General features: G+C 57.9%; 1 protein-coding gene across 2 annotated transcripts in view; it reads left to right on the top strand.

The window, feature by feature from the left end:
* LOC111154817 (hexose-6-phosphate dehydrogenase/glucose 1-dehydrogenase) overlaps nucleotides 1-24,629 on the top strand; it is a 28,075-nt gene extending 3,446 nt beyond the window's left edge. Inside the window, exons 2-6 of one of the 2 annotated variants that reach the window (XM_022514742.1) lie at nucleotides 634-681; nucleotides 4,209-4,845; nucleotides 5,938-6,055; nucleotides 16,636-16,905; nucleotides 18,048-24,629. In XM_022514742.1, coding sequence (XP_022370450.1) covers nucleotides 634-681; nucleotides 4,209-4,845; nucleotides 5,938-6,055; nucleotides 16,636-16,905; nucleotides 18,048-19,411 — 2,437 coding nt within the window. In that variant the 3' untranslated portion in view covers nucleotides 19,412-24,629. The remainder of the gene's footprint in view (nucleotides 1-633; nucleotides 682-4,208; nucleotides 4,846-5,937; nucleotides 6,056-16,635; nucleotides 16,906-18,047) is intronic. The other variant, XM_022514743.1, reaches the window with a different exon arrangement.
* The last annotated feature ends 2,149 nt before the right edge of the window (nucleotides 24,630-26,778 follow it).

Raw genomic sequence — 26,778 nt, 5'->3', positions numbered from 1 at the left:
TTCTCTGGGATCAGGGAGGGAAAAGGGTCCCAGAACCTGGTCTTACAACTCTTGTCCCCAGTCTCGCCCCAAGGGGGACAAGTAGGGAAGGGGTACAGGTCTCACAGCAGCTGAAGGGCTTGACTTGCACCAAACGTGGCTGTGTTTGGTGCCAATGGGCCCGAACAGGGAGAACACAGGAAAAACCCTGGAGTCAGTGATCATAGAGGGGACTAGGCATGTGTCCCCCCACCCCCTTTGGTTAGAAATGATCTTCAGTTTGAAGTCTTGTTTTACTCCCAGACATTCTTTCAAAAATTCCAAACTCCCAGGCTGTGATTTGGAGAAAACGTCCCTCCTTCCTGCTTGGCAAACAGAAGGTAGAGGTCAAAGGTGTCAGTGTGGCGTTGGGAAAGAAAACAGGGCTGCAGCAGCCACCGACCTTTACCTCCTCGCTCCTTTCTCCCGCCCCTTGTCTGCTGGGAATAGAGGACCAGAGCTGTTTCCTCCCGTGGTTCACCGGAAACCACCCTGCCCCGGGAGCGCCAGCACACGCTGTGTCTGTGCTCGGTCGGGTCAGGCACGGCTGCGGGGGTGCTCCCCAGAAACAAAGGTGGGAACCCTGGTTCTAATCTTCACCCTCTCGCTGGCCAGGTCAGCGCTCACAGCTCTGGGAATGTTGGCCGAGCTGTACTTTAAAAGGTGAGTCTGTCTACCAGATGCCTGATGGGAGCCTGTCTGGCTGGGCTGGGGCAGGGGGCATGGAATGTGCCCCCGACTGTGGCTGCAAGCCCCGTTAGGCCTGCTGCTAAGAGGATCCTGTCCGAAGAAGGTCTTCCTCCAGCCCCACAGCCGCGTGCGTGCGCTTCCTGGTGCAGTGTTTCTGGCAAGGACCTTGAATAACAATTGTTATAAATGAAATTGCATCCTCCCTGAAGGTAAAGCTTCAGAGAGGTTTGTCTGAACTTCTGAATGACACAAGTTAGCCGCTCCTTGCTCCCCGCCGAGTGCTCTTTCCCTGGCCCTGCCGCGGGGCTGAGGACTCAGCCCCTGACTGCCCGGTGGACAGGCGGAGCTGGCATCTCCCTGATAGGAGGGGGCTTGTCTCCTTTCCGTGGAGAGCTCGGGATCTGGGGGCAGCCAGGTGGCGGTCCTCCAGCCCAGTGTCTTCCTGTCATAGACGAGGAGCTGCGGCCTGAGCCAGGCCCGCGGTCCTTCTGGGCCGGAGCTCTTCCAGCAGTGGTTTTCTTATTGACTTGTTAATTAAAAATAGAAACCGCTCCGGGCAGTCCCGGCTGTTGGAACCCCACATCCATGCTTCGGGGCTCACTTCGAGTGTGTAACGTTAGGAGGCGTTCCCAGGCCTGTTCTCCCGGAATAGGAGGTGGGAGGCAGGGCCGCAGAAGGACCTTCAGGAACCTCGTGGCACACCAGAGGCGAGAGCAGCACTGGGGGTTGGAGACATCTGCCTTCCCCGTGGCCTCTCCCCTGCTCCCGGGCTGGGACCCTGATCTTGACTTGGGTGGGCAGCTCCTCTGAGCTTGTTTATGTCCCTGTGGGGGCAGCAGGGAGGACAGCTGTACCTGTCGCTGGCCGCCCCTTCTCAGGGAAGGGCATCGGGATGGGGCTGGGCAGTGGGTTGGGAATGCCAGTCTGTCCCTCCACGTTGCATTCTGCAGCCACTGAGACGGGGGCTGTGTGCGGGTTCCTCTGACACTAGCGGCACTGTGTCGTCCCCCCCCACCTTGGGAGCCACGAGGGGCCTTCCATTTAGCTCAGGTGGTCAGCGTAGGGGTTTGTCAGCTGTGTCACCTCAGCTCATCCTTCCAACCCCCCATTTAGTTTGGTGGTACTGGCCCAGTGTATGGTTAGGGAATGAGGGCCCAGACTGAGCAGGTGACTTAAGTAGATCCCACAGCTCAGAGGAGGTGGTCTTGAGCCTGGTCCTCGGCCCGAAATGCCACTATCCTGCACTGGACTGTGGAAACTGCTGGGCATGGTAACTGGGGGCTCCAGCTTTGGGACATACCAATTCGGCAGTCTTCTGGGGTGGGGGTAGAGGTCCTGGCCCCTGGGGCTCCCTCACTTGCCTGTCCGGGCTCTCTGAGGTTCCCGAGCTCCTCCTCTTGTTCCTGGCACGTCCAGGGTCCTGGCTGCCCGTGCCGGATCAGGAGCCCTGAGCCGCAGCCTGCCAGCTGGAGGCTCCTCCTTCTCCAGGCTCTTCTCCGGGCTTCAGATTTCTCGCCGCCTCTTTCCCGCACTGACCTTGCAGCTTTTTCTTCCCTCTAGACAGGGGCGATTGCCAGTTCAGAAAGAAACGCATGAAGGGCCGAGGACAGGGATTGGGAAGCGGGAGAAGAAAGTAGAATGGTCCCTCGGCCCATCTGATTTGGGAGTGAGCATGCAGGTGCGGGGAGAGTGGAAGGTGAGGCCCGGGAGGCTGCTCAGCTGGTCCCGGGAGCTTCTGCTTAGAGCCCTGGTGGTGGACATGTCTGGTGTGCGGACACTGCTGTGGCCCCCTCACTTTGGTTCAGCCACTGACCCAGAGATGAGGAGGCAGAGGGGAAGGTGGGCTGCGGGGTGCTGCTGTCAGAGGGCATCTCCGGTCCCTCAAGATGGAGGACAGCATAGGCTTGCAGGAAGGCAGGCTGGCCAGGTGTCTCTTTAAACCTCAGTTTCCCTACTTGAACAACAGGTTAGAGCCTCCAGGTCGAGAGTTGGGTTAGTCCTTCATCTGGAAACGCCTGCTGTCCGTGATCTTGAGTCCTCCTTCGGTGTTCCAGCGTCCCCGGCTGGGCCCCAGGGCCCTGTGATTTTGGAGAGCCGAGTTACTGGCCACCATGACTTTCCCTGTCACCACTTCTCCCTTTCCCCCAAAGCACAGGCCTTGCTGGGAAACGAACAGGGGAGCTGAGGAGTAGGAATGGGGCACATTAAGCCCCACAGCCTTGGTCAGAACAGAAGGCAGCATAAAGCAAATTCACTGGTGACTTTGTGGCAGGTCCGAGGCCTCTGGCCTTTCCCGTGTGTCAGCTGCTGTAAGAGAGGCTGGAAACCAGCCCAGGGGGAGGCCCCCTCAGGGAGGCTGCGGCAGGCATTTGCTGGGTGGCAGCTCTGGGGACAGAGAGCCTGGTGCCTGTCCGGCTGCCCCTTCCTCGCCCGGGCCCCTTCACCACCTGAGCATCGGCTTTGCTGTCCGCGGAAGGGAAACCGTCACAGAATCTATGCCGCTGGTCCTTTTCCAGGGCTTTCTTCTGGATACAGCGAGCTCTTCTGTGCGTAAGGACTGAGTTGAGTGCTGCTGCTGTCATTGGCCGACCACCGTGACAGCCACTGCTTCTCTAGTGCTTCCTGGATCCTAGGCAGTGTCCTGAGCATTTGTAAATATCAACTCATTTGTCCTTGTAATAACTGTGTGGCGTAGGTCACTGTTACCCCCACTGCATATGAGGAAACTGAGGCACGGAGAGGTTAAACCCTTGTTCAAGGTCTAACAGTAAGGCGTTGCACTGGGATTCAACCTCAGCTGTTTTCAGAGATTATGTTTTGGTTTAGTGTTTTATTTTAATTAAACTCATACCCAGTGTGGAGCCCAGCGTTGGGCCTGAGTTCACGACCCTGAGATCAAGACCTGAGCTGAGACACTCACGCTTATCCGACTGAGCCACCCAGGTGCCCCCAGCGTCTTTGTTTTTAATCACTGCACTGTAGCAGTTACCGATAATCATTTTGTGCATGGAGCCCAGAGAATGTGGGAAAATCAAAGGGAGGAGTGAGAGGGGGTGATCGTAGCTTCTTGTAGTTCTGGCCTGTCACCTGAAGGCCTGCTCCCTATTCCCGACGTGCCCCAGTGGTCCTGGCGCCTTGTGCTTACAGACGAGCCTGGCCGTGGTCGGAGAGTGGACGGCTCAATCCCTCGGCTGCCCTGAGGGCCTCTCTGGTGCTTCCCGCACACCGTGGCCCGGCTCTAGCAAGGAGCCTACCACCTTCGAGGGCTTAGTCCCTGTTTAAGGGTAGGCTCCCTACCCACCAGCTTCCTGGCACAGAAGCCAGGCTGCTGCAGAGGGAGGGGCAGGCTGTGGGATTATAACATTTTCTGAGAAAACACGTGGTGGTTTTTTGCCAGGCAGGAAATGTTCGATGACCTAGAAATGTGTTTACCTCCAGGTCCCAGTGCCTGACCCATGTCTGATCCTTCCTTGTTCCTTGTGTGTCTTCCCTCTGCCCAGGCGGCCTGGTTGCTGGAAGACGCCGGCCGTGGCAGTGTGCCTGGTCCTTCTGGCCGGCCTGCAGGCCCAGGATCTCCAGGGACATGTCTCCATAATCCTGCTGGGAGCGACCGGAGACCTGGCCAGGAAATACTTATGGCAGGGACTGTTCCAGCTGTACCTGGATGAGGTGGGGAAGGGCTACAGTTTCAGCTTCCACGGGGCTGCTCTGACATCCACCAAGCAGGGCCAGGAGTTCGTCACCAAGGTCCTGGAGTCCCTCTCCTGTCCTGAGGACGTGGCGCCCGAGCGCTGTGCCGAACTCAGGGGCCGGTTCCAGCAGCTGAGCCAGTACCGCCGCCTGAGGACGAGCGAGGACTATATGGCCCTGAGCAAGGACATAGAGGCACAGCTCCAACACGAAGGTCTCCGGGAGGCTGGCAGGATTTTCTACTTCTCGGTGCCGCCCTTCGCCTACGCGGACATTGCCCGCAGCATGAACAGCAGCTGCCGTCCAGGCCCCGGCGCCTGGCTGCGGGTTGTCCTGGAGAAGCCCTTTGGCCACGACCGCCTCTCCGCCCAGCAGCTGGCCACGGAACTTAGGAGCTTTTTCCAAGAGGAGGAGATGTACCGGGTGGACCATTACCTGGGCAAGCAGGTGAGCTTCGGCGGGGGGCGTGCCGGGGATGGCACGAGCTGGGCGTGGGAGACCCCACTGACACAGCCACGCTGCTGCTTGTGGGATGAGGCCCAGAGCCCTTGTGAAATTGGAGCTCCCGTGGCTGTCCCGCAGGTGGGCAGGTGGCGAGAGGCTGAAGGAAGAGCCGAGCAGCCAGGCCAGGATGTGTGGCCCTCGTCTTCATGGTCCTCGTCCGCGTGGCCCTTGTCCGCGTGGCCCTCGTCTGCGCGGCCAGCGCTTTGTTTCTCATTGCCCTGTGGCCTCTGCACAGGTGTCTGCCTGGCTTCCTGTGGGTCGTGGGGTGGGAATTAGAATGAACTTATTCCACACCCATCTGCCTTTTCTAAGTGTCTGTGTCCTCCTGAGTTCTGTTTTGAGCCAGAAGGCTGGCAATGAGATCTTCCAGTGAGCAGGGACCGTACGGTTCCGTGGCGGAGCCTGGGGCTGAGCTCCCAGGTGAGGCAGGCCGCCTGGCCACTTCGCTCCGAGCCTGCCCTGCCCTCCAGGTGCCACTGGAGCATCTCTTCCTAGAAACCGCAGCAGAGAGCGCACAGCGCAGTCTTCCTCAGTACTGACCAGGCTGGTGGGCCTGCAGCCATGTAGGGGGACACCTCCCAGTCCTCCAGGACAGAGGCGTCGCCATCTAGCCAGCCCTGTCTGCAGCTGCAGCGTTCCCGAAGAGTGCGCCTCAGACCAGGGTCTGACCTGGAGAGGTTTTCCCTTGCTTCTGGGAAAACGAGAAAAGCGCACTTCCTGAATACATCCAGTCTGAAGTTTTTCTTGCTCCTATTTTGGCGTTAAAGTAGCTTTCTTTCATGAGAAGTTGACGGTGATAGAAGGTAAGTAATCTTAAATATGCTTTTCCTTGCAAAATAAAATGCTGCTGATCCTGTGGAGGTCACTTAACAGTTCTTGGAGTCTTCATGGAGCGGGGACGTCCTGAGACCCAGGGACGAGGGCTCCTGAGAGCATCTGGAAGTGGGGGGTAGAGGAGTTGGGGCCCTTCCTTGGAGTCAGGATTCGTTCTTCACCCTGAGAACTGGCAGCATAACCGGTCTCCTTCCCTGGCAGGCCGTGGCTCAGATCCTGCCTTTCCGAGACCAGAACCGCAAGGCCTTGGACGGCCTCTGGAACCGGCACCATGTGGAACGGGTGGAGATCATCATGAAGGAGACGGTGGACGCAGAAGGTGCTTGAGGGTCCCCCGCTCTGTGGCCTCCACCGGCCCTGTGCCTGGTGAGGTGGTGGGCTGAAGGCTCCCATGGCCGGTGCTTCTGGGTGGGAGGTTTTGGCTGGCATGTGGTCTCAGCTCTGGACCAGGCTAAGCCCCGGGGCGCCTGCAGACGAAGCCCTTGTGGTCCTCGCTGCCCTCTGGGAGCGCAGACCTGAGTTTTACGTGGACACGGTGCAGACCCTCTGGGTGGCGTGAGGGCCTCTCGGGCTTTGAGAGTGTGCAGGGGGCGCCGGCTGTCTCTATGCTTCTCCTCACCTGCTCCTCCCCTCCCCTCCTCCTGTTAGCTGGTTCCAGCTCGGCTGCCGCTCTCTCGGGGAGCTTTGCTCAGGGGCCTTCTCCATGAGGTCGGCTCCCATCAGGCTCTCCGAGCACCACGTGCCTCCCTTCTCCGCCCTCCAGGCTTTTCTGGGTCTTCTCCGGGCCTGTGCGCGTCTCCGCAGACCCTGGGCGCCAGGCCCCTCCTTTCTGGCCCCTGGCACACTCATCAGAGGGCTAAGCAAACACTGAGGGAATGAGCGGCGCTGGCCTGGGGGCTGGGGCCTGTCTCTGCCGGGTGACCCCGGCACATGTCGCTTCCCTGCTCAGTGAGGCGGCGCGTACATGGCCGCGGCTCCTGAGGCTGCCCGGAGCTCTGGCCTTCGGGGAGTTCTCCACCTGCTGGGAGCGTGTTGTTACCTTCAAAGCATCTGTTCTTACCCAAGACGGTAAAAGCTAATTATTCTTATGTCAGTCCCCCCAGGGGCCGAATGAGGTGGGTTCTCATTAGCCTCTGCCTACAGGTGCGGTTTGGGGACGTGCCTGAGGTCACGGGGCTGGAGGTGGTAGGCCGGGCCCTCGGGGTGCAGTCTGGCTCTGGCCCCCAGGCTGGGCACTGCTGCCTCCCGTTTGTCCCATGGACTGCTCTCTGCAGCCCGAGCTGGAGGCTCCGAGGCTGCTGTCCCCCCACACAGTGTGCCCTTGGGCACACCCTTCAGGCCCAGGTTGGGGGGTCCGGGAGGTCTGTGTCCTTCTATTTGCCTTTTCCTCTTCTTTCTCCTTCCCTCGGTTACTCTCTCCAGCTTCCCTCCCTTCAAGTATGTCCAGTGCTGGAGGCTCTGTGTGAGGAAGGTGGCCGTGCGGAGGGTGTGAGGCCCGGCTCTGCCCCCGCCACCTCACAGGGTCACTGGGGAGAGGGTGTCTTGGGAGAGACTCCAAAACGAACCACACAGGCAGGCAGTGGGAGGGCTGGGGGCCTGGGGCCTGGGAGCCACGGCTCTGAGGGCATCGCTGTCTTCGAGAGGAGCTTGGTTTCTCTGGTCGGGAGCCCATACCAGAACAGAGGCCCTCTCCCCACTGCGCTGAGCCTTTGTGAGTCTCAGGAACCCGCCTCGACCCTCCCAGCTTTCCCTCCTGTCCTCAGCAGGGCTCAGGCTGAGCCTCCTTGTGCCTGTGTCCTCGTGGGGGCAAGTGCGGGGCCGCGTTCTTGCTTTATCTGCAGAGGGAGGAGCTTCAGACCTGGGGCTGAGAGCCTGGGGCAGGCTGGGAAGGTGCCGCTGTCACCCCTCTGTAGGCCAGCACCAGTTTCTGCCTGGACTTGTCTCAGCCACCAGCAGGGCTGGGACACTGGGTCCCCGCCCCCGTTTCTGTCAAGTCCTTCCTGTGCCCACCCTGGGCTGGGGAGGGGCTGTGGTGTCTAGGTTACCGGTTGTGCTGTTGCCCCTTATTCCCTCCAACCCTCTTGCCCCTTTCTTTTCCCTTTTGGTTTCTCACGTCGTTTGTAGGTTTGGGTTTTGTTTTTTTTTTTGTGGGAACCCTGCGGAGCCAGGAGCCAGGCAAACTGCAAGCCGGCTCATCCCAGCAAAGGTACTTTGGGATTTTGGAAAAAGGAAAGGAGAAAGCAAGACCGAAAGGCAGGCAGAGGCCTGGGCAGGTCTATTTGCCAAGGCCTGGCCCGAGGCAGGGAGAATCTCTGGTTTGGAGAGCAGCGGACAGCCGTACTCCAGGAGGGAGGGGACAGCGGCTCTGCCTTCCAGACTGCTGTGTGGGACCCAGGCAGAGGCCCAGCTGCCTGCAGGGTGTGGGTTCTGAGGGGAAGGTCTCCCTGCTGCCATGCCCCAGAGCACAGGGCTTTTTCACTCAGTGGGCCCTGTGCCTTCAGCCCAGAGGCACAGAGAGACCCAGAGCAAGCAGGCAGCAGGGGACCCACTAGCCCCTGAGGGGCTTGGGACCAGTAAGGGGGTGACCAGCGGGCTGCTTCAGCTGCTTGTGCGCGTCGGAGATGGCCGGTGGGACTGCAGCTGTCCTGGGGGTTGGATCTCCTTGGTCGGGCTGTTTGCCTGCGGGTCGCATACTTGGGCCCAGACCAGGTTAATGGGGGCTGATGTCCCACTACTGTGCTCGTCCCCATAGCAAGTAGGGCCTCTGGCAACAGTGTGCTCTCCCTGATTCCTGAGCATTGGGGACCCAGAAGGACAGGCATTCTCTGCATGCTTGGAAAGTGGCCTGGTGTAGCTTTGGGGGCTTAAACACTAATCCTCACTGTCCCCTCTGGGTCCTGCTTTGGAGCCCGTCCCTCAGGGGGCCCCTTATAGACACACTTTAGTTGAGGCTGGAGGGAGAGGGCAGGAGATGTGGGCCCTGCAGCTACCTCCCATGCCCAGGGAGCCCTGTGACCAGCACATCAGGGCGTGGGCTGTGCCTTCTCCTGGGGTTGGGGATGGGAAGCGGGCAGGAGAAAGGACTGCGCTCCTGCTAGAGGTCACCATGCCTTGCTGTGGTTCAGTGTGCTTAGCAGGTGAGCTGCTGCAGTGAGACTGAGTGTGGTCTGGAAGTTTCGGAGGTGGGATTTAGAGCCCAGTAGTCTGATGTGGAGCTTCAGAAGGGCAGAGTGCAGAGGCCATCTCCCTTCTCCGGATTCCCCACCCCTTGCCCGGGGCCTGCACAGCCCTTGCTGACTCCTGGGAGGGGAGGCTCCAGGGTGGCCCGGCTGTTGGTGGCACGCCAGGCCTGGGAAAAGGAGCACTCCGGTTCCAAGCTGCTGCAGGCCCTGGGAAGGGGATTTCCGAGTGGCAAGGTCGTTTGGATGTCTCCTCTCACCCCCTAAACATCCAAGTGGGTGAGGCTGGCTGCCCCACCTTCTGGGGCTGTGTGAGCAGCTCTCTCCTTCCTTGCCGCAGCCGGAGTTGGAGTTGCCTGCCTGCCTTGTCCCCGCACAGCAGGAGGGAGAGAGCAGGAAGGGGGGATGAAGGGAAGAGCATCCTTCCCTGTCCCAGGTCCCAGCTCCTCTCAGTCTCGTCTGGGGCACTGCTCTCAGAGCCACAGAAACCCTGGGGGGCTGGGCTGTCCTGAAGCTGCAGCACCCTGGGCTGTACAAGGAGTGACCTTGGCTGGGCTGTGCGGCGGGGTGGAGAGGACCCCTGCTGGCCCTCACTGTGGCCACCGGGGGGCCTCGTGGGAAGGAGGGCTGCGTCACGAGTGGCCCGAGGAACAGCCGTCCAGGCTGGGCTGCCCTCTCTTCTGGTGGCACAGGAATGTGATCCAAGGTCTGTGGCCCCTCAGAACCCCAGTTTCTGACCATTGTGCCTATGGCCACAGGGTCTGCCCAGGCCCTTGGCATTGGCCTTCCTGCCAGGATGTGCTCGGAGCGTCTCTGCGTCTCTTTGCTGCCCTACTTTCTCCTCTGCGTGGAAGGTTTTTTTTTTTTTTTTTGGCAGGAAGAAAGAGGGAGACTTCCTGAGGATGGTGTATCTGTCCCTGCCTGGGAGGGTCCCTGTTCCCACAGTGGGGAAGGAGCGTGGTGCATACTGACCTCTGAGGGTCAGAGTGCCTGCGTCGTGCCTCTTGCACAGGGACCAAGGTGGCCTGGGTCCTCCCAGCTGTGTACCTGCTGTCCCGCCATCCAGCCTGGTGTGTCCCCTCTTGCAGGGCTATCTTCAGGGTGAGCTCAGGGAGCTGCCAGCCCTCCTGACTGGAGAGAACCCCGGCCAGCCAGCAGACCTGCTCTCTCCTTGGCCCTCCCCGCTTTTTATTCTTAGTTACCCCGAAGGTCCTGGGAGGGATCACAGCGAGCTTTCAGTTTTGTTGTTCTTGACTCCGTGTTTTCCTGGGAAGATCCAGATCTCCACAGCACGGAGGCAATGGGGAGGGGGTTTCTGGTCCCGGTTCTGAAGCGTGTGCTCCGCAGCACATCTCTGTATGATGATGGTAACCCCCGTTACCTCTCTCGGGGTTGTTTTAAGGATGAAATGAAATCACATACATGGAAATACTTGACAGAGGAGAATGCTGTTCTTCCAAGCCAACAAGGAGAGGCAGTGTTCTCCGTGGTTCCCTGTGACTTCTCTGTGACCCGTGCTGGCTGATGTATAGACCCTCGTTGGTCTGTAATGCTCCTTTGTGTCCGTCCTTCACCTGACAGCGTCTCTCTGTCTCATATATGTATGTGAATGTGTTTTTAAACTTCCACGATTCGACAGTCTGTACAGTGTATAAGCTCTGTGTTTCTGTTCTGTTTGTGTCACAGAAAATGAATCGCCCCATTATGAGGTGTTTTGGCTGTTTTCACTTTTTGTTATTTTAAATAGGACGTTGCAAGCGTCTAAAAAATTAGGATATAATTCACATATCATAAAATGTACCCTTTTAGGGGAGCCTGGGTGGCTCAGTGGGTTAAGCCGCTGCCTTCAGCTCAGGTCATGATCTCAGAGTCCTGGGATTGAGCCCCGCATCGGGCTCTCTGCTCTCTAGGGGAGCCTGCTTCTTCCTCTCTCTCTGCCTGCTTGTGATCTCTCTGTCAAATAAATAAATAAAATCTTAAAAAAAAAAATAAAGCCTCTGCCTTCAGCTCAGGTCATGATCCCAGGGTCCTGGGATCGAGCCCCTCATCGGGCTCTCTGCTCAGTGGGGAGCTTGTTTTTCCCTCTCTCTCTCTGCCTGCCTCTCTGCCTACTTGTGTTCTCTGTCTGTCAAATAAATAAAATCTTAAAAATAAAAAAAGAAAATGTACCCTCTTAAAGTGTACAGTTCAGTAGTTGACATATTCACCAAGTTGTTCAACCACTGTCATTCTAGAACATTTATGAGCATTAAAAAAAATATTTTCTGTTTGAGTATGCTTCTGAAGTGGAATTACTGGGCCACACGGTGGAAATGACTTTGTAGCTCATGTTGCATCTTATTAGACTGTTTTCTAGAACATCTGCAACAGTGTGTCCGTATCTAGTTTTCCTATAGCTTTGCCTGCATGGGGTGCTCCTGTCCTTCCTGTCCTTGCCAGTTTGGTGGGTTTGTGGGAATCTTCTTCTTCTTCTTCTTCTTTTTTTTTAAGATTTTATTTATTTATTTGACAGACAGCAAGAGAGGGACTACAAGAAGTGGGGTGGGAGAGAGAGAGAAGCAGATTCCCCACTGAGCAGGGAGCCCAATGCGGCCCCCCACTTTTTCTAAGCTCGCATTTTTTTAAAAAGATTTTATTTATTTATTTGACAGACAGAGATCACAAGTAGGCAGAGAGGCAGGCAGAGAGAGAGAGGAGGAAGCAGTCATCCCGCGGAGCAGAGAGCCCAATGCGGGGCTCGATCTCAGGACAATGGGATCATGACCTGAACTGAAGGCAGAGGCTTTAACCCCCTGAGCCACCCAGGCGCCCGTCTAAGCTCACATTTTTAAGTAATCTCTACATCCAACGTGGGGCTCAGACTCATAACCCCGAGATAAGGAGTTGCGTGCTCTACCAGCTGGGCCAGCCAGGTGCCCCGTGGGAGTCGTCTTTAAGTACGTGGGACACTGCTTCTCAACATCCCATCTCGATGGGATGCTAACCCACGAAGGTTTGAGCAGCAGCACAGCTGAGGGGCAAAGCGGGTCTCCCATGCTGGTGATGTTGCGATCTTGTGATCTTGGACGGTGCTGGACTTGAGCCGTGGGGAAGCCGGGCTGTTGGAGGGCTTGCTTCCACTTTTCCGATGTGGTCGAGACTTTTTCTGTCCTTGTTCATCCATCAGTGGGTTCTTCACCCTCAGCTTTCAGTCTCGGAAAGGATAGCAGGAGTCAGTATAGATATTTTCAGGAAAAATCAGCCACAATAACTGGTGGTCACTAGGGAAAAAACCGGAGCAGCTGGCATTGTCAGGAGAACGGGGCCCCGACTTGACTTCCTGTCCTGTGGTTGTCTCTCCGGCAGGGGTGAGGCGAAAAGGCAGAAGGAACCAGGAAGGGATGGGAGGCTGTGCTAAACATGGACGACCCCCGAAGCTTGAAATTAAGGAGTAAAGGAAGCTCTCTTTTACCCAGCGGGTGGCACACCTGTGAAGTGCGTTCTCCCCATGGATGGAGAGAGGATAAAAATAGGAAGAGGGCTACAGAGGGGTTTGTTAAGCTAATGAGTAGTAAACAGATACAGGGCTTTTAAGGATCCTGCTGTGTTCCTCCATCCAAAATTCATCTGTTCTCTAAGCTTTAAATATCCCATTTATACTTTTAAACCTGTAATTCACGGATTCCAGGACACCTTTTTTTTTTTTTTTTTACACTTGACCATCTCTGAAGTTGCATGTACCGCTGATGGGCGCCGTGGTTGACGTGGCCAGCGGCTCGTCCATTTCTTAGCAGTTGTAAAACAGTGATGCCTTTGCCATCGTGGGCATTTGGGATTTCATGAAATTCAGGATATCTCTAGCCCTCGTTGCCTGCGGCCTTCTCGATACCGTCACCACTGCACATTCAGCAGATTTTGAATGTAAACTGTCATTGAATTTCTCTCAGGAAACACCAGCTGCGTTTTCAGACTTCTTTATTTCCAGATGATGATGGTCCCCTGTGTCACCTGGCCGGTAGCCCCTCTCTTGCAGCTCCTGTAATAACACACATCCTAGCCGGGACCTCCCAGCGCCTCCTGTGTGCCAGGCACCGTTCCCAGCCCCGTACATGGGTTAATTTGTTACTGCTCAGGGCTACTGGGGGGAATGCCACTGTCCCCCACTTACGAGTGAGTGAGGACCACTCACGTGGGGTCGCAGAGCTGAAAGGTGACAGAGTGACAGAGCGGGTACATGAACCCGCACCTCCCGGCTCCGGAGACCACACTCCAGGTCACGACCCCGATTGGCCTCCGCACAGCCTGTATTCATCTCCTGACTGATTCCTTGTTACGTCCCGGATTTGCCCCAAATGCTGCCTTGCTGGTCGCATCACCACCAGGCCCCTCACAGTAAGCTCATCCGGCAGGTGGGTGGACGAGGGCCGAGTCCCACGGCGCCTCTGTCGTGGTTCCCCTTTCTGCTCTAACACTTGCTTGAAAAAGTCTTATTTGAGATACAAGTCACATATCAGACAATTCACCCATTTTAAACATACAGCGCAGTGGATTTTAGCATAGTCACAGCTGGGCAGCCACCACAGGCAACCCTAGAATGTTCGTGTTGTCTTCAGAAGAAGCCCCGCACCCCTTATCCTCATCTGCATTCCCTCCCAGCCCCGCACAACCGCCGACCCACTTTCTGTGTCTGTGGATCTGCCTGTTCCTGCCATGTCCCGTCCAGGCGACCTCACACTGCGGGTGGCCTTCTGGGTTTGGCTTCTCTCGCCGAGCGCACGGCGTCCGGCACGGTGTCAGGGTGCATCTGCATGATAGCGTGCACTGGGACTTCTGTCGTTCTTGAGAATAATGTCCAACAGACTATTGGATAGACCACATTTTATCCATCCGTCATCAGCTGATGTACATTTGAGTTCTTTCTAGTCCTCGGCCGTTGTGAATAGTTTGTGTGCCCATGTCTGTGACCGTGTACATTTTCATTTCTCTCGGGTGTGCACGCAGGAGTGAAATTGCTGGACTACATGGTAATTCTGTTTAACTGGTAGAAGAAAAGAACTTTTAATAGCCCTGGAGACTTCTCAGCCTCATTTACAAGTCCCTTTCCGTCTGTTCTGGATTTCTGCTATTCCGAACCACAGACCACTGCTTCTGCCAGGCCGGGCTTACCGCTGTCGGACACACTGTGTGTTGGGGCCTCTGTCCTCTGGTTCATGATGTGTACCCCAGCTAGGGTGTGGCCCAGGGCAGAGTCCACTCACATATGTATTTCTTTGAGGTATACAGCATTAAAAAAAATCAGCTATTTGTGCACACTTAAAAATCACAAGATCCTGAGGCACCTGGGTGGCTCTGTCGGTTAAGTGTCCGGCTTTTGGTTTGGCTCAGGTCGTGATCTCACCGTTGTGGGGTTGAGCTCTGTGCTCAGTGTGGAGTCTGCTTCAGATTCTCTTTCCCTCTCCCTCGCTCTCTCGCTCTCAAATAAATAAATAGGATCTTTAAAAAAAATCACAAGATTCTACTTAATCCAAACCTTCATATTCTCCTAAAAATTTGGAAGATTTGGTCACGCAGGGCCCATCATCCTATGAGGCACCACTGGACTGCAGCTGAGGCATTTAACAGTCCTGAGGGACACCATCCCTGCCCTGTCCTCCTCTCACTGTGACTTGCTCCACTAGGATTTTGGGGTGCCTGACCTTTGACCTAGATCCATCCTTCCGGCAAAGCTCTGCTTGCCTCTTCCTGCTACTCCCACTAGCCGCTGGTACTTGTGCCATTCAGCTCCCCTCCCGAGTTTAATATTCACTTGTGTGGTTGTTTAGGTGGGAGTAGTGGGACATTGAAAGGGGGGTCTTTGGGTGCTAAGAATGGCAGGCTCTGGGTTCAGTCTCATTTTTACTCCTTTGTCAGCTGTGTGGCCCTGGGCAAATTACCTAACTTCTCTGAATCCCAGTTTCCTTGTACTTTTACAATTAAAATTTGTGTTTTAAAAGTAAGACCTTCCGGGGCACCTGGGTGGGTCAGTCATTGGGTGTCTGCCTTCGGCTCAGGTCATGGTCCCAGGGTCCTGGGATCGAGCCCCACTTTGGGCTCCCTGCTCAGCGGAAAGTCTTCTTCTCCCTCTCTCACTTCCCCTGCTTGTGTTCCCTCTTCTGCTGTGTCTCCGCCTGTCAAATAAATAGATAAATAAATCTTGAAAAAAAGAAATAAAAGTAAGACCTCCTTACAGATCATGATTGTTAGGAGTAAATGGACTGATAGACACTGTTACTGGAATTATTGGCTTTTCTTGATGTCTTGTCAGCCACACTGTAAGAACTTTGGAAACCAGAACCCTGTGGGGCTGGGGGTTCTCAGACATTGTTTCAGCAGTGGGAGGTGGTGGGGGATCGGCGTTTTGGAGGCATCGTCGGGCTGGATCGTCAGGTTCTGTCTGAGAACAAAAGAGTCAGGCTCCTACTGCCAAGGACAAAGGTGCCTTCCTATGAGCGGGCTTCTGGGTTAATTCTTGCCCCATGACACGTGGCCTGTTGGGCTGCATTCAGGGCACGCTCTGCCAGTCATGGCTGGTCCTGCTCGCCGTCCAGCTGGCGTGAGCGAGCACCACGGGCTGGGCTGGGGCAGGTGGCTCAGCGCTGGTGCCGAGGACCCCGGGTGGCCCCTGTAAGGCAGTGTGTGGGACCAGGCAGGTCTAAACCAGGGGCCGCTGCTTTTTGCTTGTTTGAATTAAACATTGACTAGATAATAAAGAATTCCTATTAAATATGCATAGCGTGAAGAAGTACAGTAAAGCAAACCCCAGCGTACCCACCAAGCCGCTTTTTAAAAGGAGTCTTATTGTGTCCTTCCCCAAATCCTATCCTTTTTTCTCTCCTTAACTATTCCAGATTTTGGGTAGGTCACTCATTTGCTTCTCTTTATCGTTTCTACGTAGGTCGGATGCTCTAGACAGTTTGTTGTTTAGTTTTGAAGGAGACGCATACCGTGTGTGTGTGTGTGGTGGGGTCTTTTTGTCCCTTTATCCTACATTCAGGTTGATCTCTTCAGATCTGTCTTCTAATGACTCTTTCCACCTGTTTTTAATTCATAAAACCTACCCATTGAATTTCCAATATCCAGTTGCGTTTTTCATTTATTGGAGTTCTAAATACACCAGTTGTTTTATATCCTGTTTTCAAAATTGGTTTTCATGTTATCAAAGCGAGCATGTTTCTTCCTCTCGACATCATGATCTTGTGAGTGTGGAAGTTCCGGCTCTCTCCGTTGACCCCATTTAATGGTAGGGGCACAACCAGACCCAGGTGTCAGGAAATGGCCAGGATCACACATTCCTAAGCGACACTCAGGCCCCAGAGCCTAGGCCCTTGCCATGATGCCGCCGCCCCCAGCAGCACCACACCTGCGGACGGATGCCGGGGGCGGGACGCGGGGGGCAGGAGTCCGGCCTCACATCTGCCAATAAACGCCCTCTGGCCTCTGCTGGCACCAGACCCTTCCCCACGCAGATTCCTGGGAAGGCCCAAGGAGTTTGACAGCTTCACTTAGAATGCTCAAAGACACCCTCCTTCCTTCTCTCGCTGAGGTTGGCTCTGGCTTAAGTTGTTTTTGTAAGCTCTCTGGCCCGGGGTCTGAGGTCGCCAGCTGCAGAGTGGGTACGCAGGGCTGGGGTGCAGGGTGGGGGGTCCCCGTGTGCCTCGGGGTGGTCGGGCACCTTGCTGATTCTTCACCCCCTCCCGTGTAGGCCGCACCAGCTTCTACGAGGAGTACGGCGTCATCCGCGATGTGCTCCAGAACCACCTGACGGAGGTCCTCAGCCTCGTGGCCATGGAGCTGCCCTACAACGTCAGCAGCTCAGGGGCCGTGCTGCAGCACAAGCTCCAGGCCTTCCAGGCTCTGCGGGGCCTGCACAAGGACAGCGCCGTCCTGGGCCAGTACCAGGCGTACAGTGGGCAGGTGCGCCAAGAGCAGCAGAAGCCAGACAGCTTCCACAGCCTGACGCCGACCTTCGCAGGTGGGCCCCGGGGCTGCCCCCCACTAGAAGCAGCTTCCCGAGTCCAGATGCCCTTTGGTTTGGGTTGGAAGAGACCTCAGGTGGGACACGCGCAAGGGGGCTCGTCGCCAAGGAGGAAGGTCCTTCGCTTCTCTGGCCTTTGGGCGTCTTTCGGCAGTAGCTGACCTGGTGGGTCGTTCTGGGTCGTTCTGGGTGAAGGGCGCCCCGGTGGTGGTCTCAGTCCGGTCCGCATCCACACACGCTTCTGGAGCTCTCTGAGCTGGGGACAGACCCAGCTTTCGCCTATAACCAGCCCCCCGGGGAGGCTACAGATCGGTCCAGCCACAGCCCAAGGCACCTCCAGCAGGCAGTCTCCCTGCTGCTCAGACAGTCGTCCTCCCGAGCCTCCTGTGGACCGTTTCCAGGCCCAGAGTGCCCCCGGAGAGGCCCAGCCCCCAAGGTAATAAGCTCCTTCCCAGGAGCGGCGGCTGTCCGCGGGGCACTGAGGATATGCCAGGCCCTGGCTAGAGGCTACCTCCTAGGTCCCTGAGGGCACAGACCCGGGACGCAGGCAGCATTACTACTCCCATTCCGAGGTCAGGAAACCAGAGGCTCCATGAACTTCAGACACTTGCTCAAGGTCGTATGGAGGCAGTATGTGGGAAAACCAGGCGGGGAACCCGAGTCAGGAGGGCACTGAGCTCCTGGCTCCCACTGCCATGTGCCTGCCCCCGCACGGCCCCCCCACTTGCTCACCATCCTGCTGTGGGCTCAGAGCCCTGGCCCTGCCCCTTCTCCCCTGCCTGGCCTTGGCTCAGGCACATCCGGGTGCTCTGCAAGTGGGAGGGAAGCATCCCCACCCCCCCGCCACCGTGAGACTTCAGTTCTCTTTGCTGGCGCAGGGAGGCTAGGACCATAAGGCGCCTCACGGAGGGGTGGCTGAGGTGGTCCAGAGGCTGCGTTTCGAGCACTGACTGGGCATTGAGTAGATGCTAGAAAGGCTGAGCATGACAAAGCCTGGGGTGCTTCAAACCACCTGCCTAGAGGAGGGGCTCCGCGACGAGAAGGGCTGATGGGGAGGGAGGGAAGGGAAGGTGGGTGTGCTGGGAAGTCCTGGGCTCTCTGTGCCCACGTGTCACCTCCGTTGTCCCCTGTCACCTCAGGCATCCTCGTTCACATGGACAACCTTCGCTGGGAGGGCGTCCCTTTCATCCTGATGTCTGGCAAAGCCTTGGATGAGAGAGTGGGCTACGTGCGGATCTTGTTCCGGAACCAGGCTTACTGCGCCCAGACCGAGGCGCGCTGGGTGGCGGACCAGAGCCAGTGCCTGCCACGGCAGATCGTCTTCTACATCGGACACGGTGAGCTGGGCAGCCCCGCCGTGCTGGTGAGTCGGAACCTGTTCAGGCCCTCCCTGCCCTCCGAGAGCTGGAAGGAAGTGGAGGGCCGGCCTGGGCTCCGCCTTTTCGGTCGCCCCCTGTCGGATTTCTATGCCTACAGCCCCGTGAGGGAGCAGGACGCCTATTCCGTCCTCATATCTCACATATTCCACGGCCGCAAGGACTCGTTCATCACCACGGAGAACTTGCTGGCCTCCTGGGCCTTCTGGACCCCCTTGCTGGACAGCCTGGCCTACGAGGCCCCGCGCCTCTACCCAGGAGGAGCTGCGAACGGGCACCTGTTGGACTTCGAGTTTACCGGCACTCAGGTGCGCTTTTCCCAGCAGCAGCCGGAGCAGCTGGTGCCGGGGCCTGGCTCCGCTCCAAGTCCCAGCGACTTCCAGGTTCTCCAGTCCAAGTACCGGGACAGCCCGCTGATCTCGGCCTGGCCCGAGGAGCTGATCGCGAAGCTGGCCGATGACATTGAGGCCACAGCTATGCGGGCAGTGCGGCGCTTTGGCGAGTTCCACCTGGCGCTGTCTGGCGGCTCCAGCCCCGTGCCCCTGTTCCAGCAGCTGGCCACCCGGCACTACGGCTTCCCCTGGGCCCACACGCACCTGTGGCTGGTGGATGAGCGCTGCGTCCCGCTTCGAGACCCTGAGTCGAACTTCCAGGGGCTACAGGCGCACCTGCTGCAGCACGTCAGGGTCCCCTACTACAACGTCCACCCCATGCCGGTGCACCTGCACCAGCGCCTCTGTGCCGAGGAGGACCAGGGCGCCCAGATGTACGCCAGCGAGATCTCGGCACTGGTGACCAACAGCAGCTTCGACCTGGTGCTGCTGGGCATGGGTACGGATGGGCACACGGCCTCCCTGTTCCCACAGTCGCCCGCCGGCCTGGAGGGCCCACAGCCAGTGGTGCTGACCAGGAGCCCCTCCAAGCCGCACCAGCGCATGAGCCTCAGCCTGCCACTCATCAACCGTGCCCGCAAGGTGGCCATCCTGGTCATGGGCAGGATGAAGCGGGAGATCACCATGCTGGTGAGCCGCGTGGGCCATGAGCCTAAGAAGTGGCCCATTTCGGGGGTCCTGCCCAGTTCTGGCCAGCTGGTTTGGTATATGGACTATGAGGCTTTCCTGGGATGACGGTGCCTCTGGCCTTTGCTCACTCCCACGCTTGCTTTCCCCTGTCCTGTCCCCTTCCCCTTAGTCCTGCCACCTGCCCTGGTCCTCTGGAATCTGATGCCTCAGGGTTAAGTCCCCAGAGAGGAAAGGACCAGGCCTTACCCCAATCCCTTTGACAGTCTCTATCCAGTTGTGGTGGGTAGACACAGACACAGGGAAGAAATGGAGGCTCTGCTCTTGAGAAGCTTCCAGTCCAAGTCAGGAGAGGAATAGCCACCTAAAGAACATACCAGCAGCAGTTACACGATAACACCAGCCAGCACAAAATAAGACGGTGTGGAAGCTCCCAACTTCAGCAGAAATGCAACAGCTAAGGTTAATCAGGGAAGGCTTCCTGGAGGAGGTGATCCTTGAACTGGCTCCTGGGGAAAAGACGACTGGATAGTAGTGAGACAGGGGCACAGGTGTCCATCAGGTACAGTGCCCATGCGAAGCAGGTGCTAGAAACCATCTGGAGACCTCGAGTTGGCCGTTTCTTCTATCCCTGCCTTTCTTCCCAAGCCTCTGACATTTAGCCTACTGTCCTGGCCTCTCTCTGGCTGCTTCCTCCTGCTCTGTCTCTCTGGGTTCCCTTCCCCTCTGTCTCCCTGCTGTCCCGCAGACAGATGAAGGGCGGTAGCAGTGACACAGCAGCAAACAGTGGGAAGTTTCTTGCAAGTGTTGTTTGGAGCTCCCTTTGTCTGTAGATGAACTTCTCTGTGTGGGGGAGGCCCCCTGCCCACTCTCCATTCTCTGGCCAACCCCCTTCGTGATATGCAGTGGGCATAGATGACTCGGCCATTCCAGGGGTCCCTCACTCCAGAGGGTCCTTTACACCTCAGGAGACTTCCTGTGGGCGTTTCCACTCTCAGTGTACTCTCTTGCTTTACCACGCAAGATCCGGTTAAGTCTTTCTGTGATGGGGACACGTCGTTTGTGGGGAGAGATGTGAGGGAAATCGTCTGGACCATCCAGGGGCTCTGATCTGACCAGACAGGGGCTGGGCCTCCGCCACAGGGCGGCTGCGGTTCCCAGGCGGCGCTGGCTGCCCATGGGCTTCTCAGGGACTTGACCAGTTTGCAGCCCCCCCTCTTCACACTACCTCTCAGGGGCACGGAGTCTGTCTGCCTGCTGTCTGCTGGCCCCTCCTGCTGCATCTCCTGGCACGGCCTGACACACTGACCACCTGGGGAGACAGACAGGAAGCCGCTGTTGAGAGGAGGTGGGTGCTCTGTTCTCCATTAGCACCAGGCCGGTAACAGTGGCGGGGGGTGGGGTGTCTCTCTGAAATTCCTTTAAGAAATATTCTCACACATTTAGTTGGTATTTCAGCTGCCCACATGCTCATGCTCCCAAGGCAGGACTGGGAGGGAATGAGCCCGATTTTCCCGGGTGGCTGCTCTCTTGTTTTAGAGTCACACCTTGTGTCAGCTCTTGGTGTCACACTGAGGGCTTTCCTTGGTGAGGAGATACGTCCAGGCGTATTTCTCTGCTTTTGATTGTTTATACTTTCTTCGAGGCTATGGACTGAAAAGAATTCCGGGGCCTGAGCTGGGGGTTCTCCGTGGGAAAGGCTCTCGTGTTCAAAGCCCCCTGGCCTCCCACGACCCTCCGACAGGACAGGTCTCCTTACACCGGGAGAGCTAACCTTGACAAAGCTCTCCCCAGTGCCGGATCGGCAAGTCTCTGTGTCTGGGGGTCTGCGTTTTAGCTGTTTTCTTTTGCCTCCAGGGCTCATGCTCCTGAGGGGACACGGATGGTTGCAGGCCCGGTGCCTCCTGTGGCCATGTGGGGGTGCTCTTGCGCCGTCCCTGCCCTCCCTTCCCCTCCCCTCCCTTCCGGGCAGCCCAGGAGCCCTTGGCCTTGAACACGCCCCCATGCATTCTTCAGGAACTTCATCCTCTGTGGTTTTAACACCGCCATGGCCACGGCGAAGGCCAGCAGGCTCTTGATGTCACCACTGCTGAATAATAGTGAGTCTGTGTGGGCCTGAGCCCAGGACCTCCCGTCCGAGCGGAGGGTCCTGCCTTCATCCATGGATGGGGCGGGGGGCGGGGGCTGTGGCAGGGGGGCCAAGTGGTGTCCTGAGATCACAGCAGAAAAGTCCACCAGGAGACCCTGCCAGTGTTCCCCTGCGTCCGCTTGCTCCCTTGTCCTGTACTGGGCCACCTAGACTCATGGTGTTCCGCCTTTCCTGACCGTGACCCACGGCCGGAAGCACACCTTATCTCGGGAGTCTGTGAACACATTCATGTGCGAGTCTGCCTCACGCACAAGTTCCATGAAGGAATTCTTACCTTAGGACGTGAGACACCCTCCAGTTTCTATTTTTCGTGTTTGAGAAAAGCTGCTTAGAGCCTGTTAGATTGAGCTGATGCATAGTTCGAAAAATGCTGCTCTGATCCAACTTCACCCTGTCTGTGAGCCAAGGGCCCCGAGGTGCAGAAGGGAGCCCGTGTGTCGAGCTCACCCGGGGACCACGAGGGAGCATGCTGGGACAGGAGCCCGGGCTATTCCCCAGGTTCGTGCCGCGGGCCCGTCTGCTGCAGTGATGCTGCTGTGGCCCCAGCGTGGGTGCCGCTCTGCCCCCCGACCCCCCCCCCAGCCCCGTGCCGGGTGCTCGGCTCCCTTCCTCGAGGGGTTGACGAGGACCGGCCGGCACGACACACTGTGCTCGGTGGCCTCCACTCTCTTGTGCGCCCAGTGAGGAACGTGAGGGGGTCCTTGTTTGCAGAGACTTGGACACCAGAACAGCAGTTGTCTGATGCCACCAGGCCAGGGTGCCCCGAGGGGCGGGCGGGAGCCTGCCTGTCCTCGCGGACCTGGGGGGCTGGTATTAGCATCTCTAGAACGAGCACCTCGCCATGTGCTGTGGGGAGAGAAGGGAGGGGCTTTCCAGGTGGTCGTAAGCCAGACTCCGAGTTTGCTCTGGGAGCGCAGCTCTCTGCTGACCGCAAGTCAAAACAGTCTTGTCGCGCTGGCCACTGCTGCTCGATTCTCTGCAGACAGAGCTCTAGTCCCACCCTGGGGCTGGCGGGTCGGCGGCCTGGCGGGTCGGAGTGCCCCCCTCCCCGGGTCGTCTCCCCGGAGGACCAGGCCTGCTCTCCCCGGGCCCAGAGTTCACTGCTGCTCTGCCTCGCTCCCTCGCTTCGCTGTTTGTCCAGAGAGCTGAGGTCGGTGTGGCAGAGAAAGGAGGGGGGAAGCTTCCATAGGCCCTTAAGGGGTCGTTTCCTGCTGTTTAGTTTTCCAGGGACATAAAAAAAATTTATTTTCAACAAAAACACATGCAGCCTCACATAAGCAGCATAGACTCAGTCTGTGTCGGTTTTATCCGGTTAGGTTTTTCTCCTAAGGAGACAGGAGCCTGCAGACCTCAGGCCGCTTGTAGAGAAGCTGCCTGGCGGCGTGTTCGAGAACGCACAAGGCCCAGGGGAAGGCCTGTGGTGGCTGGCCAGTGCCATCCGCGGCCGCCCGCCCCTTGAAAGACAAACCCAGAGGGCCGAGGGCCATGAGAGGGCTGCTGCCACCCAGTGTCACAGGGCCGTCCCCTGCTGTCAGCCTCTGCTGCTTGTACCACCCCCAGCCCCCACCCCAGGGCCTCCTGCCACCCTCCGCTGGGTCCACAGCTGCAGCCCATGCTGAGGGCGCTTGAGGGGCTGCTCGCTTCATTCCGGGGTCCCGTCCTCCAGCCACACCAGCGTCGGCCGCTAACAGGAGCCCAAGGGGGCGTCCGGCCGGATCACAGGGGCGAGCGGCTCAGTTGGTCCGCCTGGTGCTCAGAGGCTCTGGGTATGTTTGTTCCAGCAATGAGTGTCGCCTGGTTGGAAGTGTGGCTTGCTTCCCCCGTGGGCCCTGCTGGCCCTCTGCCCACCGCAGCTCACCTGAGCCACCGGCTCTGTCCAGCTTCTGTCTGGTGCTAGGGGTCCTGCAGGGGGCGCTGGCGGGCCGTGGGCCCCTCTCACACCCTGTGGCGTCTCCATGGAAGTGACGGTCCCTTCGTGGCCTGTCAACGCTGGGGCGGGACACTGCAGTCTTCCCTCCACACGTGTCATCACCCGCTGGAGCGAGCGGGACCCCAGACCGGCGTATGTTTCTGGGGACATGCAGTGGCAGATGTCTTCTCCAGAGGCCGTGCTCCGTGGCCCCCATTCGGCTTCCCGGGTGGGGTGTGAGCACGGCATGCACGGCTCGTTGCTAAGCGAGGCACAAGCTCACCAGTGCTGTCACCAGCACGAGACAGAAACGGCAGGAGATTGGAGGAGGCATTTCTGAAATCCTAGCGAGCTGGGGAGAGTGATCTCTTTGGGGAATCTTCCTCCCTGGGGAGCTTCTGTTTGCAAAGCGGACCCCCGGGGGCCGTGTCTGTACGTGACCTGAAGGTGGACGGGGCGGGGGGCTAGTTGAGTTATGCTTCTGCTTGTGTGTTCGTTCCCTAGGGTGGTCTTTGTCTACACCCCTTGCCCCGCTCTCGGGTGTTTTGCAGGAAGTCTCTGCATCTTTTCCGCCCCTCTGGTGCAGGCCGGGTAAACAGACCCATTTTCGGTTGCTGAGAGCTCAGGGAGCACATTTGAATGGTTCGTAGTTCGCTGTGAAAGTGGAAGTGCGAGCGGATGCCGCACAGACTCGCCGGTGCGGTGTTTAGCTGTATTGCTACGGAGGTCTAGAGAGGTCGGTCGTAAAACGTCATGAGATACCTAACTAGCAAAGGACGGGATGCTGGGTTAGCTCCTGCTGAGGGCCCAGAGTGCATCCAGCTCTCCGAGGTGGGACCTGCACAGTCTTCTCCTCCCGGTCCCGCAACCAAGGCCTGAGTGCGGGGTCTTGTCTCCAGCCGGGAAGGCCAAGCTGATCCCGGGCCAGCAAGAGACCTAGATGGGGCGTGGGGCCAGCATGGAAACCAGTGGGTGTCGCCGTCAAGACCGTGTCCAGGTGTCCCGTGCTGGGACACTCCCTCCGTACCAGGCTTCTGCCTGGCAAGCAGAGAGGCGAGAACCTCCTTTCTCAGAGGAACCGTGTCCTTGTGCGGTGGGGAGACTGAAGGCGCGAAGCCCTCCCTGGCGAGCAGCAGGAAAGTGCCTTGTCTTCGTGCACGAGGAGAGACTGCCCCTGGTTTCTGTGGAAGCGGCGGACACTTAGAGATGTCTTAGACAGTGAGACACGTTCAGAACAGAGTTTTTAAAATGACTTTTTGTATGTCAAATGGAACATGTATTTTTTAAACACTAAAATTGTTTTGCCAAAATCTGTGCTCTCCTTTTTCCTGCGGGAGACAGGGTGCGTGGGTGACGGACCTGGTCGCTGTGCTGTGTGTGGGGCTTGGCGGAGGGGAGGGGAGAATCTGGTCCCCAAGGGAGGACCTGCGTATGTCCCTTCTACACACACAGGTGTGTCTGGGCAAAGTGGCTGCATCCCATTTGCTCGAAGCCCATAGGCCTCCCGGGAGAGACCTCGGTGGGCCAGGTGCCCGGGCTTCATGGGTCCCTCAGCCATCCTCCCCAGCATTGCTGGCAGCCCACCAGCTAGCTGGGGAAGCCCTGGGCCAGAGGGAGACGCCAGGAGGGAGCATCTCTGAAAGCCGCGGGGCCTGATACCATCATTGGTCTTTTCTGTGTGCTCTGCCTGATTCTCACCTCCCACCTGTGTCATGTTCCCAGGAACATAAAGATTTTTGGTGGGGCCAGGGCTGGACGTCAGGGGACACGGAGGCTGCTGTGGGCTGGGCTGGGACTGCGGCCTGTCCTCTGAGAGCCACGGCGGAGGGTCCCCGGTGGAGAGCTTCCCGAGAACCAGCGCTCAGGTGACTCTTCCAGAAACAGGCTTCCTTCGTCCCGACAAGGGGCTCCTTTGATGTCTTCCCTTCTCCCTCAGCCGGCTCCAGGCCACCCTGTCCTCCTGCTCCAACCCCAGAATTCACCCAGCAGCTCCCCTCCAGCAGGCGGGTTGCCCAGGTGGCTCGGCCCAGCCCATCCCAGCAGAGTGACCCCAGGCCCCTTCCCAGGGCCTGATTTCAGGACACCTCAGCCTGCCCCCCCACACCCTGCGGAAAGGGTCCCTGCGAGACAAGTGGACCTGTCTGGGATCAGCGCTGCCCCCGTTGCCAGTGGGCCTCATCCGCTGTCCTAAACCCTGAAGAGAGGAGCCCCTGCCATAGGCCCCGACCCCAGTGGTCCAGTGTGTGCTGACGGGATATAGGACTATAGTGTTGACCTTTCCAACACCCCTTCACACCCTCCCCCAGAAGGAGGGCCGATGCCTGAGGCTGGGTCCATCAGAGGGGAGGTTGATGCCAGGTATCTTCAGCTCGCCCACCCTCCCATCTGTTTGCTCTGGCCTCATTGGCCTCTTGGCCTCCCCCCACCAAATCTGGGCCGCACAGGCTCCTGCTGGGTGCATTCATAGGCCAAGAGTGGGGTGGGCCATTTATCACCCCAGCTGGGAAGGGTGCCCTCATCCTTGAAGGAAGGTCTGGGGGCTGGTGCAGCATCGACTCCCCATGTGTCTCTCCCCTTCAGTCCCAGGGGGTGGGAACGGCACTCCTCCCTGACCTACAGCCCTGGCCTGCCCCAGCCCCCTGAGGTTTCCACTATGGGTCCAGACCTTCCTACCGAGCTGCTTACACAGCTCGGCTCAAATTACCCCAATGCATGTGCACCCAAAGCCTGGACCCCAGGCTGAGAGACCGTCCCTGGAATTTTCCTACCTGGAGCTGGTGGGAACAGAGAGTTCTCTCCTGTGACTGAGGAGTGGTTGTAGGTTTGCCTGGGGAGCAGGCAGTCAGGGCTCCCGGCCCAGAGAAAGAACCCAGGTAGACAAGGGGTACCGAAGGGTCCTGACATCCCTGTCCCCCAAGGCTTGCTTCTCCCATGCCTTCACCAGTTTTGTGAGCTACCCAATCTCACATTTTTCTCCAACTTAAACTAATCGGGTTGGATTTTTGTCATTTGCAATTGAAGAGTCCTGGGTAATACGGTGTGGACAGATAGGAAACATTCTAAAACGAAATCAGAAGCCCAATACTAAGGAGGTTTCACCTCCCTAACGTTGCCCCAAAGCCCAGAACCCTCTGGGGGGGTGTATCACAGAGGACACGGGCAGTGCACTAAGCCCCACCTGGGGCTTGGGAGGGCTTCCTGGAGGAGGAGGTGCTGAGTCTTGAAGGATGAGTAGACATGGGCCTGGAGAGGCGGTGGGGGCCCACCCAGGCAATCCCAGGCAGCCCGAATGGGGTAGGTGGCTGCGTGCAGTCCTGGACTGCTGGAGAGAAACCATCCCGGCAGTGCATGTGGACAGCAGAAGTGACAGAAGCCGGACCCTCAGGCCTTGAAGCCAGCCGAGGAGCACGGACGTTT

The sequence above is a fragment of the Enhydra lutris genome, unplaced genomic scaffold (assembly GCF_002288905.1).
Source record: "Enhydra lutris kenyoni isolate GAN:26980312 unplaced genomic scaffold, ASM228890v2 scaffoldscaffold38, whole genome shotgun sequence".
Lineage (NCBI taxonomy): Eukaryota > Metazoa > Chordata > Mammalia > Carnivora > Mustelidae > Enhydra > Enhydra lutris.
This window is presented reverse-complemented; position numbering and strand designations above follow the sequence as displayed.